The sequence below is a fragment of the Aedes aegypti genome, chromosome 3 (genome assembly GCF_002204515.2).
Source record: "Aedes aegypti strain LVP_AGWG chromosome 3, AaegL5.0 Primary Assembly, whole genome shotgun sequence".
Lineage (NCBI taxonomy): Eukaryota > Metazoa > Arthropoda > Insecta > Diptera > Culicidae > Aedes > Aedes aegypti.
This window is the reverse complement of record NC_035109.1, coordinates 84,304,485-84,321,797: the sequence shown is the minus strand read 5'-3', so window position 1 is coordinate 84,321,797 and position 17,313 is coordinate 84,304,485. Positions and strand designations below refer to the sequence as shown.

The following is a 17,313-nucleotide window of genomic DNA, read 5'->3' as shown; positions in this document are numbered from 1 at the left end:
TTCCCTAACAATATGGTCCCTTAAGGTGAAGATGAATCGAAGCCAAAGTTCAAATTTTCAAGAGCACGGATTTGGAGAACTAAACATCCGTTTGAGCTGAAAACCACCACCAGCTAGGGACCAATCGATTAAGTTTTCAGCTTAAACGGATGTTTGGTTCTCCAGATCCGTGCTCTTGAAAATTTGGACTTTGGCTTCGATGCATCTTCATCTTAAATATCGAGTTAGGGAGAATTGACTATAAAGGGTGTCCACGATGAAATTGCCACACACAAAATTGATTCGCAAAATTTTCAGGGATTGAAAAATAACTATTCAACTTTATTTTACCATTTTACTCGTGTTTTATTTACAGTCCATACGCAAATGCCCACACCTTGGCTTTAACCCCGGCCATAAGATTCTGCACAACCTGTGAATCAACCGTTTTTTGCATGTAAACCCATACTTTCTTCAGTTCCTCGACTGTCTTCACTACCTTAGGTCGTTTAAGAAGGTGTTGCTTCATAATCGCCCAGTACTTCTCGATGGGGCGGAACTCCGGAGTGTTGGGAGGGTTGAACATTTTCGGCCTGAAATTGACCTTATTGTCCGCATACCACTTCAGCACGTCCTTGGAGTAGTGGCATGAGGCCAAATCCGGCCAGAAGATTGTTGAGACGTTGTGGGCCTTCAGGAGAGGCCGCTTCCCGCACGTGCAGATGGCTTGCCAAACCAGGAATTTCTCCGCAAATTTGGACATCTTCTGAGTGCGGACATGCTCCGGAACGCTGAACTTATCCATGGCCGTGAAAAACAGGTGGCTGGGATCTGTTTGAAGTCAGCCTTCACATATGTTTCGTCGTCCATGATGCAGCATTCAACTTTCGTCAGCATGTTGAGGTACAACTTCCTGGCACGGGTTTTGGCGGACTTGTTCTGCTTCTCGTCGCGATTAGGGGCCTTTTGTACCTTGAGCGTTCGAAGCCCAGCCTTAGTTTTGGCCTTCTGGACAAAACTTCGGCTTAGGTGCAGGTTCTTAGCCACATCCCGAACAGCGGCGTTCGGGTTTCGGTTGAAGGCCCCAACTACGCGGTTTTGATTTTTGGTGTTGTACGGAATACTTTTTCCTTTACTTCTGGGCTGCTGATCGGTGGTCAATCGTTCCTCGAACCGCTTAATCACTCGCGACACCGTGGAATTTGCGATTCCCAACGTTTTAGCGATGGAACGATGCGCGAGATCCTTGTTCTCGTGATGAATGCGCAAGATTTTATCACGCACGAGCTGTTCTTTCGACTCCATTTCCGCGAGTTTTGATCACAGGTCTTTAAAACTTGCAGGATGTAAATAATGCACTATGAACTAAATCCACCCAAATTTTCATCAAATTCTACCCAATGGTTAAAAAGTTAGAGCAATTTCATAGTGTGACAATTTCATCGTGGACACCCTTTATTTTCAAATTCTAGTACCGGGTACCCCCGTTGGTTTGACCACATTTAATCTGAACACTTTTTAATCTGTACCCCGCTAATTTGCACATCGTTCAGATTAAAAATGGTTCAAACGTCATTTGGCTCATGGAACGGAGTGAAGTGAGATGGAACGCTGTGGAATGGAACGCAGAATCAAAACAAAACAGTGAAAGAGGTAACCAGAAACACGGCAAACATTATCGAACATAAATATGAGGTGATTCATAAATGCGGCTTGTAATTTTGTGGAATATCATTTTTACTTGAAATGAGTTATAATTGAGCTTGATATATGTTTTAAATTTACCCTATAAAATCAACAGAAATTTACAAAATCCCGCTACGAAACATCAAGAGCCTGCTAGAAATCTGCAGGTGCTCGTAAGGAATCTATAGGAAAACGGGAAAACGTTAGGGCTTTGAAGCATCTTCCTAGGAATTCGATGGATCTCGCCTAGAATTCTCAGGATCCCGATAAGGATTTTGCTAGGAATCAGCATCTTTGGATTAAGCCGCAATATTGCTGACAATCCTCTCCGATGAAAGTTTTCAAAAGTTTATTATCATTAGGCTACAAGCACTCCTCAAATTCCTCTTGAAAACTTTTCAAAATCACCAGAAATACTCAAAATATCACTAAAAATCCACATTATTCCGCTATAAACTTACAGGATGCACTAGCAATTTTAAGAGCTTAATAGGAATCACCAGATCTTGGACATATTCCCCAATAACCAATTATACATTCTAAGGATCCCGCCAGAAACCCTCAGTGTCCGCTAGGAATCTGCAGATATTCTCAAAAATCCGTGAAAATTTCTGAGAAGTTCACCAACAACCGAGAAACCCCTGAGAATTGACCATTTCCGTCAAGTCTAACCCCCAGTTTTTGTATTTTTCTTCGAAAGACAATCATTTTTAATGAATATTAACGCTTTCTGATTTTGTTTATATGCACTCCTGATTTTCTTACAAATTTTCGAAAACATGGATACTCAACACATTTTGAAAAATAATTGGGTCCTAAAATTTTTGATGAAATCTTGTTTTTATTTAATAACACGAAAAAGCATGTTACTGTAACTACTTTAGCAATTTTTCCCGCTCAAATAATGGCTATATCATGTTCAAAATTTAATTTAAAAATTTGGTCCATAAATGAACCTTGACACTTTTGATCATGTTTGACGTTCGCTTAGTCGACAAAAACACCACAGGGGTTTTAGTTCGACCACGGGGGTTGTTCCTATCTGACATTTCGTAAGGGACACGGAAAACAAAATACACCCAAAATTTGAGTTTAAGCCAAAGGATGTGACAAAATCTAAAAAAAATGTTTTTTGGGCTTAAACCAACGGAAAACATTAGAAAATTGAGTAAACATGTGTTTTTGGCCTAAACTCAAGCATTTGGCACTAAAATTGGGACAGGGCTTTAGGACCCTATTCGAGATGCGGCACAATTTGTTCAATCCTACACGCCAACTTGGAAGTACCCATTAAATGGGTTCCAAGTACTCATTTTTATGACCAGTACTGAGTTGTCAGAAAAAGGGTATATCTTAAATGTCATAAAAAGGGTACTTAATCCCCATGATGAAGTTTCTATTAATGGGTATATAATACGCCAGGACAGTTTGAAGATAATCACCGTCATTTTGCAGTGGCTTTTGCGGTGCCGCGTCATTTTGGTTATCTGAACTTTTGTTTTTGATGCCGGAACTATTAGTTGTATTGTGAAAATGCTGCTCGATACGCTACTAGCGACCATATTTACAAAATACTTGTCAAGGTAAGTAGTTTCTAAAACGTTTTCTGGATTATTTGTTATTTTTTTCCTCGTATGTATTCCACAGAAGGCGGGTATGGATGGGGCAATTTCCGGAGCCGTTGTCCAATGTCAGTCAGTAGGAGCATTACGATCGGATCTTACAAATTTTAAAATGATATTTAATTGTGATGATGTAAATATAAGCTTGTGCAATAATAAATATGTAATGTTTTATGTATATTTTCCTGAGATTCTTACAATTCGATTTTTGAAACTCTCAACCTAAATTCAGAAAGAAATTAGCAAAAAATGAGGCTTTTTTACAAAATACATCAAGGGTGAAAAATACCCATGTTTTGAAGTTCCTGCCGAGTACTCTTTAATGGGTAAGTCGGCCTTACCCATTTAATGAGTTAAGTCACTTTAGTTGGAAATGGGTACTTCAGAGTAAGCGTGTAGGGTAAAAAGGGGTCTGCATTTTTTCGAGGTGAAACAAATTGTAGGGGACCGAGGGGTGAACTAACGTTCCGCAAGTTCTTCATTGTTTCCTAATAGTTAAAGGCTCCAAAACATATCGGTTCCTTAGGAAAGTTTGTTCAGTAATTTGACAGAAAGCATATAAGCCAATAAAATAATTTCACGGAAATGGTCAATTCTCATAGACCCAGCTCATAAGGAACATTTTGAATATGTTCACATCCGTATCCTTGATTAAAAATCTTGTATAGAATTCTGGTCGGCTCTTTACGAATCTAACGTCTTACAGTATTTCTGATAAAGAGGGAACGCAGCTCTAAATAGTTGACGCTGAAAGATCAATATACATACTCAATATACCACAGACAAAAAGTTAAAACACTGTCAATCGTTATCATCGCACGCTTTAATGATATTATTGACAATAAAGTGTACACTGGACTGGTCGTATTTGTCATGGTGCCGGTGGATTTCCGAAAATAAATAATAAAAATTCTTCTTCTTGGCATTACGTTCCCACTGGGACAGAGCCTGCTTCTCAGCTTAGTGTTCTCATGTTATTTCTCAGCTTAGTCTTCCACAGTTATTAATTTAGAGCTTTCTTTGCCAAAGTTGCCATTTTCGCATTCGTTTATCGTGTTGCAGGTACGATGATACTCTATGCCAAGGGAATTCAAGGAAATTTCCTTTACGAAAGGATCCTGGACCGACCGGGATTCCAACCCAGACACCTTCAGCATGGCTTTGCTTTGTAGCCGCGGACTCTAACCACTCGGTTAAGGAAGGCCCAAAAAAAAAAATAAGTAATAAAGAATTTAGTAAAATATGCACTCTTTGCTTGGATTATATATTGACACTTCTGAAAGTCTTTAGAATTACGCAATTTATTTAACGAAATTCCTTAAAAGTTATAATACACGACATTTTGATGTATTTCTTTCTATCTGCGGTGTATTTTTTCCATACGCAATGTATGCAAACCCATAATAATAAAAACAGTTAACCAAAAATACGAAACGCTATTTATGATTGTAACTCTGTGTGATTCTCTTTTTTGGTCGTATTATGTCGGTGCTTGTGCTCAAGCAAGCTGTTCCAAATACGAAAAAAAGTGTTTTTAGTGTACTCACCTACTGGCAGACTCAAGTGAGCGGGTCACTAAGTATGAATGCCTAAGATAAGATACACTGATAGGCAAAATAAAGTGCCCACCTTACCCGTTTTCGAATTTTTCTCATCGATTTGGTTCAAATTAAAGTTAACACACTTAGATCTTTTTTGATATTTTATTTTTGACATTCTTTTAAAGTTGCACTTACGAAATTTTGATAAAAAATAAATTTACTCAAAGAAAAAGAAAATCAATTTGTATTGAAAAAAATAGTGACAAAATAAAGTGCCCACTTCCTTCTTGGCCCCAGAAAAGATGATTTAAGAAAAATAGAAAGCAATTTAATAGTTATTGTGTCCTCCTTTGACCTTAAGGACTTGCTGGAGGCGCTTCGGCATGCTTTTCACCAGGTTTTGTAGGTGTTGTAGTTCTAGTTCTTCCCAGGCGCGCTCCAAGGCCTCAAAATAATTATTTTTGTTGGTAACACCAGTTTTGTCAACCCTGGCATCGAGAATCGCCCACAAATTTTCGATGGGGTTGAGGTCTGGGCTTTGTGGAGGCCATTCCAGCGGTTTAATCCGACAAGACCGGAAGAAAGACTTGGTCTTCTTGGCAGTATGCTTCGAGTCTTTGTTCTAGAGGAATATGAATTTCTCTTCAAGGCCCGTCTGGATCAGCGAAACCACCAGATTTTCCCGCAAGATATTGATGTAGGAATCTGCCGTCATTATTCCGTCGATTTTCACGAGGCTTCCTACTCCACTCCATGAAAAACACCCCCAGACCATCACATTTCATCATAAAAAGCAATTGAATAGTTAATGTGTCCTCCACATTAACTATTCAATTGCTTTTTATTTTTCTTAAATCATCTTCTCTGGGGCCAAGAAGGAAGTGGGCACTTTATTTTGTCACTATTTTTTATTCAATACTAATTGATTTTCTTTTTCTTTGAGTAAAATTCTTTTTTATCAAAATTTCGTAAGTGCAACTCTAAAAGAATATCAAAAATAAAATATCAAAAAAGATTTAAGTGTGTTAACTTTAATTTGAACCAAATCAATGAGAAAAATTCGAAAACGGGTAAGGTGGGCACTTTATTTTGCCTTTCAGTGTATTGGTCTCTAGTTGAGGTACTAGTGGGGATTATTGGCCTCATGAAATGTTGCGAATGCATGACCATCGGGAAGTAAATAAACGCGTACGGGAGTCGTTGGTATTTAGTGAGATTTGGGGAAATATCGACAAAAATGGAGCTCTGGAATGTAATGGATATGGAGTTGACCTGTTATTCAAATGACTAAAGCAACAGATGCCAAAATCGGGGGGTGTCAAAAATGGAGCATGCCAAAAGCGGAATCCCACTGTTCAACAAAAAAAAACAAGTTTTCAATAATAATAAATCTTCGAGCTGTTTAGTAGAATAGGTACCTATAAGTAGATGAAAAAAACAAATTTAGTACTAAAGCCTGTCCACGATAAATTTCGGACACGGATGGCGGGTGTACCACAGAAAGTTCGAGAATTTTACAGAAAGAAGGATTAACATCCTTGTCAACTGTTTATTTTGTAGATATAACTCTTTTATTCTGAAATAAACAATTGTTTTTGTTGAATTATGAGTAACTTTTTTTTGCTGCCATTATTTGGGTGTCCGAAATTTAACGTGGACAGGCTTTATACTATTTAATTCCTCTAGAGTTTGTATCCTTTGACAGATACTCGTCGAGTCTAGTACACGACACTGAAGACGGCCTTACAGTTGAGTCGAAATACGCGTATCTGTCAAAGCATACAAACTCTAGTGGAATTAAATGGTATAGTACTAAATTTGTTTTTTTCATCTACTTAAGTTTTCAATAGTTGGTGTTTTCTTCAAGTCGGGTGAAGAGACAGAATAAGAGTACTAATTTAAGTGTGAAAATCTGGCAACCATCTTGTATTTTGACGCCATCTTGATTTTATTTAAGTAGTAGAATAAGTTTTTCATCTTGTCGATTTTTTTAATTTTTTTTTCAGTTGACAGGTGCGTCTTCGTAACGAAAATTCGTCCAAGCGCGTAATTGCGAATGCAAGGGATTCGCTCTTTGGAGCTCCGCTACATGGAATGACTTCGCTGGTTGAAAAAAAAAAATAACTAAAAAGCACTCGAATGTCAAGAGAAGATGTCAAACTGACTTTGATGTCTGAGTACCGTCGCATTGAAGTCTTCATATATAGAACATTACTAAAGGACCTATGAACAAATGAGAGATTCTCTCCTATCTCGTTCTATTTCGATTATAACAGTGGAATACTAAATATTTTGGGAAGCTTTCACTATAGATTCCTTGACTAGCGTTTCATACAAAAAACGCAACAGAAGAGGTTAATGTGACTCAGTTATTAATGAAAGAGAAAGTAAACAAAGAGAGCCTCTCAATGTTAGATAAGTCCTTTAGTAATGTTCTGCGAGAAATGTGTATGTATATGTGCGTTTCGTGGCGATTTGCGCTCCAGATGTGATAGTCTGAAGCATTTTCACCAGCTATCAGTCGTATCAACTAACGGGTCGGATTCGCTAGAAGGAAGGCAGTCGTGTTCCAACTAGCGAATCCCCGCTTTATATCAAATCAGATTGGTATTCTCCTCCCAGAATTTCTTCCCATATCCTCGAGCATTTTGAGGTCTGATTTTTAATGGCTATTCAGCAACAATAGGGTGCAGAGCTACTTGGGCACTTCCCTGATTCACTTTGGTATGGGGGGTTTTTCTCGGTCGAAATGGGTTGTTTAGTGAGGAAAAATGTATGGTTTTTTTTTTGTAGCTTGATCACAGTCTTCAAAAAATCCCACTCCAAGAGCTGCTGAGATTCAAAATCATCAGAGCAAGATTTGTTTCGTGCGCATCTTTTGTTCAAATCCAGGCATGCAATGAATCACGCCACGTGTATGAGAGGATTTAATCCCAGGATTCAATCCTTGATCGATTGTTTGTCGGTAAAAAAAATCAAGTTAGCATCGATATTTTTCTCAGAGTTGATTGAAACTTTCTGTCTGACAAAACACTGGAAACGTTTTTAAAAGATGACATTGCTAACTTGCAGTTGGCTGGAAGCCTTGCGAGCATTTTTGTTGGCATTTTGGCCGGCTTCTCTATTAGATGGGACGATGAGACTGCTTACTCTTAAACAGAGTATAAATAAGATGCAATCAGGAATTTTGGAATGAATTCCCGAGAAATTTAGTGAAAAGTAGTACTGTGACGGTCAAATCGTTGACTCAATTCACTTTAACACGGATGATAATGACTTATAGTGGGGCCAACTTTTAGTCTACTGGCACTGGATCACTGCAGTGTTTTGATACAATAATGAAGTGTTTCACAATACGGGTATAATTTTATTGCCTTCTTACTAGTTCTCCTCCAATTCGTTCGGTTTCATTAATTCTAATCCCCTTCGTAACGTCAAATATTCGCATTCAAAATGAAGAGGGATTCCATGACAGGGATTCAGTCCTGGGATTGAATCCTTGCTCGAATCACGCACACTGTGATTGAAAAATAAGGATTCAAATCGATCCCACTTAATGAGATGGATTCAAAGCATGCTTGTTTAAATCTGGGAGTAAAAGGATGATCTTAGAAGACTGCTTGATCAAAACAGCACATTTTTCTAGGTGTAAAAAATTTTTTATTGCGCTTTAGTATTCTAATTTTGATTTAGCAAATGATTAAAAAAGATTTCATTCCGTCGACTCAATGGAATTTCAATTTACATAATGACAACTCGTCCTGAAGTAAAGTTCGCCGAGGGTGATTCAAATCTGTTTGAATACTCAAATGTCAATGGCTACTAGGGAAGTCAAGGATATTTCCATTACAAAAAGATCCTGGACCGACCGGGAATCGAACCCAGACACTTTCAGCATGGCTTTGCTTTGTAGCCGCGGACGCTAACCACTCGGCTAAGGAAGACCCCAATTTACAACTTGGAGAAATAAATACTCACACGTCAGTACACATCCTGCATTTAAAGCACAATCCAACAGTGTGCGGTTCATGTACGTTAAATGTTGGTTTTGTTAGCTACGACGCCATGCAATATATGGCAAATATCGCGTGAGAATATTTTGATAAGATGAAATTTTTTAGGTGTAAGTATATTGGAGGGCGAAATCTCAGATAAAAAAATGTAAGACGTAATTAATGGACGTCCCCATACATGTCCAGTAGTAATTTATTAGAGTGACGTTACCTGTGTTACGAATGTTAGGTCCTTGATTCTTGATCCAGGGTTGAAGTAAAAATGCTTGAAGTGGACTTTGTCAATCTGTCATCTGAGAAATCAAAACAAAAATCAATCGATTGGTTCGTCATCCACCCGGCATTTAGAAAATATTCCGTATTTCATCAAGAACTGCAATGTTTGAGCGCTATCTGGCCGCTTTAGAATACCCTGCCCAAGGAGGCATTAATATCGATGGTAAGATTTGGATTATTAGTGTGAATTTGATGTATTAAATCGAAGTCCATTCTCAACCCACCAGATCCGAAAGAGTTCCGCAACATAATCCTCTGGCTGGAGGATCAGAAGATTCGCCACTACACCATCGAGGACCGCGCGGGTCTGCGTAAGGTGGCTTCCGCGGCCGAATGGGACCCCGCATACGATAAATACAAACTGGATCTGAAGTTCCCCACGGACCTGAAGTCGAAATCCGAAGAGCTGACTTGGTTGTTCCTGTACGCCATCAAGCTGGAGTACTCGGATAATGCGGACCGATATCGAGGGGTCACCGCTGCCCGGAAGTTGGAAGAGGAGAAGCGAGCGACGGCCGCTCCGGAGATTAAGTCGACCAATCCGTTCGACAATCTGGACTGTAAGATCTGGTACCTTTATTGACTTGTTTCGGTCCGGGTTAAGAATTTAAAGAAAATCACTCTGAATTCAAATTTCAACCAATTTATCTAATAATAAATCAGTTTTTGAATTAAAATTCTTAACAAGGACCAAAACCTGATAAACGTATTTTTAATGTGAATCATTCAGTCCATAGCAACGAGTTCGAGGAGGGATCCCGGAAATTGGCGGAAAAGCTCGGCATTGCCTACCATCCAGATCACTTGGTGTCGCTGAGATCGGCTGGTCGAGTGATTTCAACCATGTTCAACAAAGAGACCCTCAAAGAGCCCATCATCACAGGTAAGCCGTTCCCCATTGACGAGGGAACCGGAATGGGTTTCGGCAAGGAGCCTGATCTAGAAAGGGCGGCACGTATCTTGAGACTGCTGCAGATCCAAAGCCTTCGGAAGTTGCAAACTGCCATCAACGAGACGATCGTATCCGTGCAGAACATCACAGCCGACCCGAGGACCGACACAACCTTGGGAAAGGTGGGGCAAAAATGAACAATGGGAGCCTTTCGGATAGAAGGTACATACTGCTGTCTCTTGTGGATTGAATTCCGTTTAATTTAAGTGTATAATTTTCTTCATTTGAAGTGAATAAAACTCAACAAACTCTCAAATCTAAGAATAATTAATATACAAGGTATTTATTCCTTTGGCTGTTGTTTCTCTTTTCCGAAAGGGTAGACATCAAGCAATCGCGCGATTCCGATTCCACCGGCCACTGAAAACGAATAGAATTTTGGAAAATAATTTAAATGTGAGGAAGCCTAAGCCATTTCCGGCATTTAAAGAGGAAAACAAGTTATTACTAACAAATTGCAAAAGCGCTAATAAACTTGGTATGCAGTATGAATCGGGGCCTTCCTTAGCCGAGTGGTTAGAGTAAGCGGCTACAAAACAAAGCCATGCTGAAGGTGTCTGGGTTCGATTCCGGGTCGGTCCAGGATCTTTACGTAATGGATATTTCCTTGACTTCCCTGGGCATAGAGTATCATCGTACCTGCCACACGATATACGAATGTGAAAATTCAATTCTTCAAAAATTCAAATTTTCAAAATTGAAACTTTGGCAAAGAAAGCTCGAAGTTAATAACTGTGGAAGTGTTCATTGAACACTAAGCTGAGAAGCAGGCTCTGTCCCAGTGAGGACGTAATGCCATGAGGAAGAAGAAGAAGAAGCAGTTTGAAAGCACGCACAATTTTAATTTAGGACTCATTATAGTGACTATAGTCCAATTGAAAATCAAGTTACTCAGAATTTCTAAAGCATGCTCAATCAAGAGAAGGTTTTCGAAAATTTCTGGGAAACTGATTTTGAAGAAGTGAGAACTATTATTAAAAAAATCAAATCCCTTGGCGATGAATTCCATTCTCATCAAGAAACTTCCAGAAAACAGCTTATTATTCTCAGCTGATAAAATTAACAAATGATTCCAGCTGACATGTTTTCCTGACAAATGGAAAAATGCCAAGGTTGTATCTATTTTAAAACCGGACAAAAATCCTGCAGAAGCTTCTAGCTATCGTCCAATCAGTTTGCTTTCCTCCATCAGTAAACTTTTGAAAATGTCATTTTGAACATTAGGATGGTCCACATGGACGAAAATTCAATTTTCGCCAATGAACAAATCGGATTACGACATGGACATTCGACCACTCATCAACTTGTACATGTAACAAATTTGTTTCGTTCCAACAAATCTGAGGTATATTCTACTGGTATTCCTCTTCTAGACATAGAAAAGCATTCGACAGTGTTTGGCATGAAGGTTTGATTGTAAAATTAAAGAACTTTAATTTTCCAACATACATTGTTAGAATAATTCAAAGTTATCTGTCAAATCGTACACTTGAGGTTAATTCTCAGAACTCCAAGTCTGTAAGATTTCCTGTAAGAACCGGAGTTCTTTAAGGCAGCGTTTTGGGGTCAACATTATACAATAATTTCACATTTGACTTACCTGAGTTACCTCAGGGATGCAAAAAACAACGATGTTTACAGATGACACAGGCCGTTCCGCCAAAAGACGAAGCCAGCGTGTCAGTTGTAGTAGATTTCAAGAAAATTTGGATATTTTTTCTCTATACTTGCAAAAATGGAAGATTTCTCCTAATGCTTCCAAAACTCAACTGAATTATGAGTAAGTACTTCTAAGCATTCCTGTGATATTGTCGTTATAACGGTAGGATCCCTGTTATTCCTAGAATTAAAAATCAGTTTTCACAACAGAGGTTGGATTGAGAGAAAGGGGTTTTTGATCCTCTGGAATCTCTAGGGATATTTATTTACTTTTAAAACTTCTAATTAGTATAAATCCTGTTAAGTTTCTCATTATAATATTGTATTTTTTTTTGATTCGTAAAAAACTTGTAATCAATTCGATCTGGTGGAAATTCTGAAATCTAGGTGGATAGTTGAGATTTTTATGGAAATTGTAGTGAATCCGGTGGTAATCGTTAAAATTTCACGAGGATTAACCTGAAACAACAGGGCTCCCATCAAAATTATAATGATTCGTACCAATATCACAAAAAATCCCATCGGGGTCTAGTAGATATTTACAGACATTCAGGTTTATACTAGAATTAAAAATTTCCTCTGAGATCCTAATGGAACTGGAAATCAAAGGCATCTCACAGGTTTTTATAGGAGTTTCAAATATTGACATCAGAATACCAATGATCCATACTATAATTTGCAGGAATCCCTACGAAATCTTATTGATTCTCACCGAAATATCGTCTCAGCATGAAATTTGAAAAAAAGAAATAACCGGAGACTAATAGATTCTCACCCAAGTTCCAAAGTTTTCAATGAAAAAAAAAAAAAAAAATTAAAATCCTTGGAATAGGTCGGTTTTTAAAAAGATTAACTGCTATTTTTAAATTATTGATAAACCGTTTCGTCCAAAAATCGCTGAATTTCAAACAATGTAAACATCAGTTGAGTTGAGTTTTGACTTATCTTTGTATGAAGGTGCGCTACTGTAATCGGTTCACAAATTGGGTAGATGAGCACCCCTCAATTGTGAGACTAAATGAATCAATTTTATTAAAGAAACGTCATACACTGTTGGATTGAGGTTTATCCCACTGCTATCGTTGATGAAAGTAATCAGAAGTAATAGGATTTTGTAAATATGGGTAGATCGGAAATATTCAATTTTCTTATAACAAATGAGTAGAACAAAGAAAGACTTTTGTCGTCTAAAAATATTTTAATCAAATTTCTTATTTTCAGCCAAAATTTCATTCGAAGAATCTTTTAGTATATAAAGGAAAAAAATGCTTTGCTTGATTAAAGTAAATTAAGTCGGGGCAAGATTAGCACCCATCATGGATGTAAGGAAATTATTTCAAAATAATTCAAATACGCCTACCAATGCTAGGACTAATGATTATTGCTTTAACTCTCTTAGTTAGCTAGTATATTTTAAGTTGAGCCGTTATACAGTCGTTCCTCATTTTTTACTTCTGTTTCTAGCAAAATAAAATACAGTGCCCCTCCGATAATTTGAACGATATCTCATCCCTATGCAAACTTTCGGGGTTCATTTTTAATTTGAACTTTAGTCATTCTACCGCTGTATTTCTGGTCACCCCTTTGGCAGTTTTGTTTTGATTCTGCGTTTCGTTTCGCGGTGCTCCATTTCGCTTTACTCTGTTCCATGAGCCAAATGACGTTTGAACCATTTTTAATTTGAACGGTGTGCAAACTAAAAAGTGTTCAGATTACAAGTGGTAAAACCAACGAGGGTACCCGATAGGTAATGCAATCGAATTGAGAATGAATTCATATATTTTCTGCAGAATAGAAAATTTGGAATGTAAAGCTTGATGCAGAACAACAATGCGTATCAATGAGAGTCCTTCTTGCCCCGTAGAGGTGCTCAATTTGCCTCGCAGCGTATTTAAGCCAACTGAAAAATATATATTTTTTATTTATTCATTTCATTCGAAGAAATTTTTATTTGTTCACCCGTTATGTATAAGCATGACAGAAAACAGGTTAAATAAACGGTTCCATGTCATTTGAAAAAATAAAAGTTACATTCAGCCAATATCGGTTTATCCTTAACCTTTCAGTCGTCGGCGCGAATTTTTGTAACGCGAGAAGTCGCGCGTTGTACTTTGTACAACACCCTTGGTTTTTCGAATATCTCAGGAGTTTGACCACTTAGAAAGATGACATCTTCGGCAAAGTTGTTCTTTAACTTATGGACTATCATTTTTCAAGCTAGTTGATTCAAAATTTTGCCACTAGGCGGCGCTAGTGAGCATAAAACATTTGTTTCGCAAATATCTCAGGAGCCTGATCACTTAGAAAGATGGCGTCTTCGGCAGAGCTTTCTTTGTTATTTCTTTGTTTAATCCTTAAAGTTTGAGATTTTGTAAAATAATGATAGTTCCTTAGCTTCTGAACAACGTTGCTGAAGGTGCCTGTTTAAAAAGTCAAGATCCTGCAGTATTCGCAAAACAACAATTTTATGCTCACTAGCACCGCCTGGTGGCAAAATATCCTATTTCTTGGCTCAAATAATGATAGCCCTTGAGCTACTGAACTTCATTGCCGAAGACACTATCTTTCTAAGTGGTCAGGCTCCTGAGATATCTGCAAACAAATGTTTCATGCACACTAGCACCGCCTAGTGGCAAAATTTTGAATCAACTACCTTGAACAATGATAGTCCTTAACTTACTTAACAACTCTGCCGAAGACGCCATCCTTCTTAATGATCAGGGTCCTGAAATATTTGCAAAACAAAAGTAAAACTTCCATGTCCACTAGCACTACCTAGCGGTCAAATACCTTATAAAATGAGGTACCATCAGATAGCGCTTCACCTCCAGAATAACTTTACTAAAGACCCCAAGTTTCTATATTATCTGGATTTTGAGATATACCGATTTAAAACTATGGTTTACTCGAACCGTATATAGTGGGTTCATTATTATGCGAGTTTCATGTACATTTGTTGATTTTACCGCATTATAAAAGGTCATACTGTAAATAAAAACTGTCGAATATTGTTCTTAAGAAGATTCTTGAGGAATACATTTTGGTTTGGTGTCGATAGATATCTTTGTTGCAAAATGATAGCATATAAATCACAACTGTTGTACAAAGTACAACAGCCCGAAGGTTAAGGTGCTCATCTTGTCCCACCCTACCCTATTATTGACATTTTATGTAAATCCTTAACGATCTATCATTTCCAAAACAATGGGTCATGCTCCCCCCCATGTTTGATGGCTATTTACGTCTATGCCCGTGACCTTCTTGTTTCTAAATCGAAAACTTCATTGAGCTCTAAACGGAGTCAGTTACCCTATGATAATCGCACTCACCTGCCGCCACGCCGTACATCGCAAACCGGCCAACTGCTTGCGGTCGTTTCTTGGCCTGAATCCAGACGTACACTCCCATCCCGAGAACCCCCGTTCCGCTCACGATGCGACACGGGAGACAATCCTTGTGCCGATTGGCTACCACCGATTCGGTCATTTTAATATAAAAATTATGGAGAACTGCGAAACTTTCGATTCAAAACTCCCGTCTATGGTATCACATTTTCTGTTTTGTAAACACAAGGCACGTTTAGTGCATCACTTTTTGTAATGCAGGAGTTACGCTCCGGTGTTACGATATTTATCAGCCACACAATTTGTAGTAAACAAATAAACATCTGTGATATTGAAGATATTGAACAAATAGATTCTAATTTTTGCTTTTTTTAAGCAACGAATGGCCTCTGATGATGAATTACCCAAATGCTGTGGATCCGGATGTACCAACTGTGTTCTAGATCGCAAAACTAAGCTCCGAAAGCTACCCTCCAGTCGACCGAGTCTTCTAGACGACGCCGGCTATCAACCATTCCAGTGCACCGCAATTTCGCAATGCTCGTCCAATACCTTCTTGTTCCGGTTTCGATATTGGTCTTCATCGGCAGAAACCACCTCCGATGATGCCAGCAAGGAGCTTTCGGTACCTCCCGGGAGTCATTTGATGCTCCGGGCACCGAGGGACTGGCGACAAGCTGATCGCCCTTTCAATCCCATTTTTGCTGCATGGCGGATGCAATCGATAGAGAAGCCACGTGTTCAAGATGGCGGCGCTAAAAAGACTGTTGAGAAATACGATAAAAATGAGCGAGATCTATATTTTAGTCGACCGTATACTCCGATTCGTGTGGATTCGGATGCGTGTGAGTTCGATGTGCTGATAAGGATGGAAGTTCATGGGGAAATGTCCGAATATTTGCAGACCATGCACGTGAATGATGTCTCGGAATGGAAAGGAGTATATACCGGGTTCTTATGGGTACGCAATGCGAGAAGGAATCTGCTATGTATTGCCCAGGGCGTTGGATTAGCACCAATATATTCGATTTTATCGACCATATTGGATGATGAGGACGACGAAACAAGACTGAATTTGATCTACTGCTGTCGGGACATCGAAGGGATTTTGTTGAGAGACAAGCTGCTACATATGAGCGCTTATTGGAACTTCAAAGCAACCATTTATCTCTCGCGGGAAGGTTGTTCATGTGGCGGGAAAACCACGAGGAGTTGTTCGTGTCTGTCATCGAAAATAAAGTACGGTGAGAGGATCTTGAATCACAGACTGGAGGAAATTGACATAGAAAATTTATTGCATAAATCTGGTCAGCAGGATTCGCTCCAGGTCCTAATCTGTGGAGCAGAATGCTTCACGAAATTTGTAGAAAATTGTTTAGCACAGTTGAATGTAAGAGAAATTTTTAAATTTTAATAATAAATATGATATCCTAAATCAAACTTAATCTACACACTACGCCTTTCTTGAACTGCTCTTGAACGTGTGGCGACGAACTTTCTCCTTTTCCCTGTCAAACTTCCGTCCGGAGGTGGCTTCCTCGAGGCCACCGCGCGTGAGCTGATTAAAGTCTATAATGGTAAGGCAGGGCTTTGGCGGAACGGTCAACATCTCGATTGGGGGCATTTTGTGCTCCGGAGCCGTCTTCGGCTTGGGCGTCACCTTGAACCGGTAGTCGCTGCTAAAGTCCAAATTGCTGAACCGAGCCGTCTGAATATTGGACAGCGAATACTGATCCGGAGGTCCGATAGCGCGCATCCGAAAGCCCCCGTAGTTCGAGTACATGTAACGTATGGGTGATCCTTCGTTCGAAGTGTCGGTATCGTAGCAGATTGAAAGATCCGTATAGCTAATCGGAGCGTAGGTACGAACGGTTTTGGGACGTAGACGAACCTCACTCCGGGTTCGGGATCGGGCCCGTGGGCGATGCGTCCGGGGTCGACCTTTGCGAGGCCGTAGCTCGTCCACCGGGGGGATTGGCAGGATATTGGAAAAGCGATAGTACTCCAGAAATGTTCGCGCCAAGTTGCGACCTATTCGCATATCTGCAATGAAAGGCATGGGTAATAGTTATATAGGACTGGTAGTGACTGAGTATCTTAAGAAGGTACAATAAAGATCACATGCTTGAAAATAGAGACTGAACAGCAATCAAAACAGAGACAAAGGCAAGAACAAAATGGGACCAAACAGGAATCATGGAATTTCTATAAAAAATCATCAGAGAATTTGAACAGACATTT

General features: G+C 39.1%; 4 protein-coding genes across 5 annotated transcripts in view; 2 read left to right on the top strand and 2 right to left on the bottom strand.

Moving 5' to 3' along the window:
• Positions 1-9,134: 9,134 nt before the first annotated feature.
• LOC5577451 (UPF0568 protein C14orf166) lies at positions 9,135-10,325 on the top strand. Its single transcript, XM_001663327.2, has 3 exons — positions 9,135-9,280; positions 9,345-9,677; positions 9,848-10,325. The coding sequence occupies exons 1-3, from the start codon at positions 9,220-9,222 to the stop codon at positions 10,204-10,206; spliced, it is 753 nt and encodes a 250-aa protein (XP_001663377.1). The 5' UTR covers positions 9,135-9,219; the 3' UTR covers positions 10,207-10,325.
• On the bottom strand, positions 10,249-15,285 carry LOC5577452. Its single transcript, XM_001663328.2, has 2 exons — positions 15,058-15,285; positions 10,249-10,429 (listed from the first exon to the last, which is right to left on the bottom strand). The coding sequence occupies exons 1-2, from the start codon at positions 15,212-15,214 to the stop codon at positions 10,353-10,355; spliced, it is 234 nt and encodes a 77-aa protein (XP_001663378.1). The 5' UTR covers positions 15,215-15,285; the 3' UTR covers positions 10,249-10,352.
• A 15-nt stretch (positions 15,286-15,300) lies between these two features.
• LOC5577453 (NADH-cytochrome b5 reductase-like) lies at positions 15,301-16,517 on the top strand. The gene is made up of 2 exons (XM_001663329.2): positions 15,301-15,379; positions 15,449-16,517. Exon 2 carries the CDS (start codon positions 15,455-15,457, stop codon positions 16,484-16,486), a length of 1,032 nt encoding a protein of 343 aa, XP_001663379.2. The 5' UTR covers positions 15,301-15,379; positions 15,449-15,454; the 3' UTR covers positions 16,487-16,517.
• The window catches only part of LOC5577454 (cytosolic carboxypeptidase 6), a 73,220-nt gene continuing 72,398 nt past the window's right edge, over positions 16,492-17,313 (bottom strand). For both annotated transcript variants that reach the window (XM_021854442.1, XM_021854440.1), the window contains exon 6: positions 16,492-17,115. In XM_021854442.1, the coding sequence (XP_021710134.1) occupies positions 16,526-17,115 (590 nt within the window). In that variant the 3' untranslated portion in view covers positions 16,492-16,525. The remainder of the gene's footprint in view (positions 17,116-17,313) is intronic.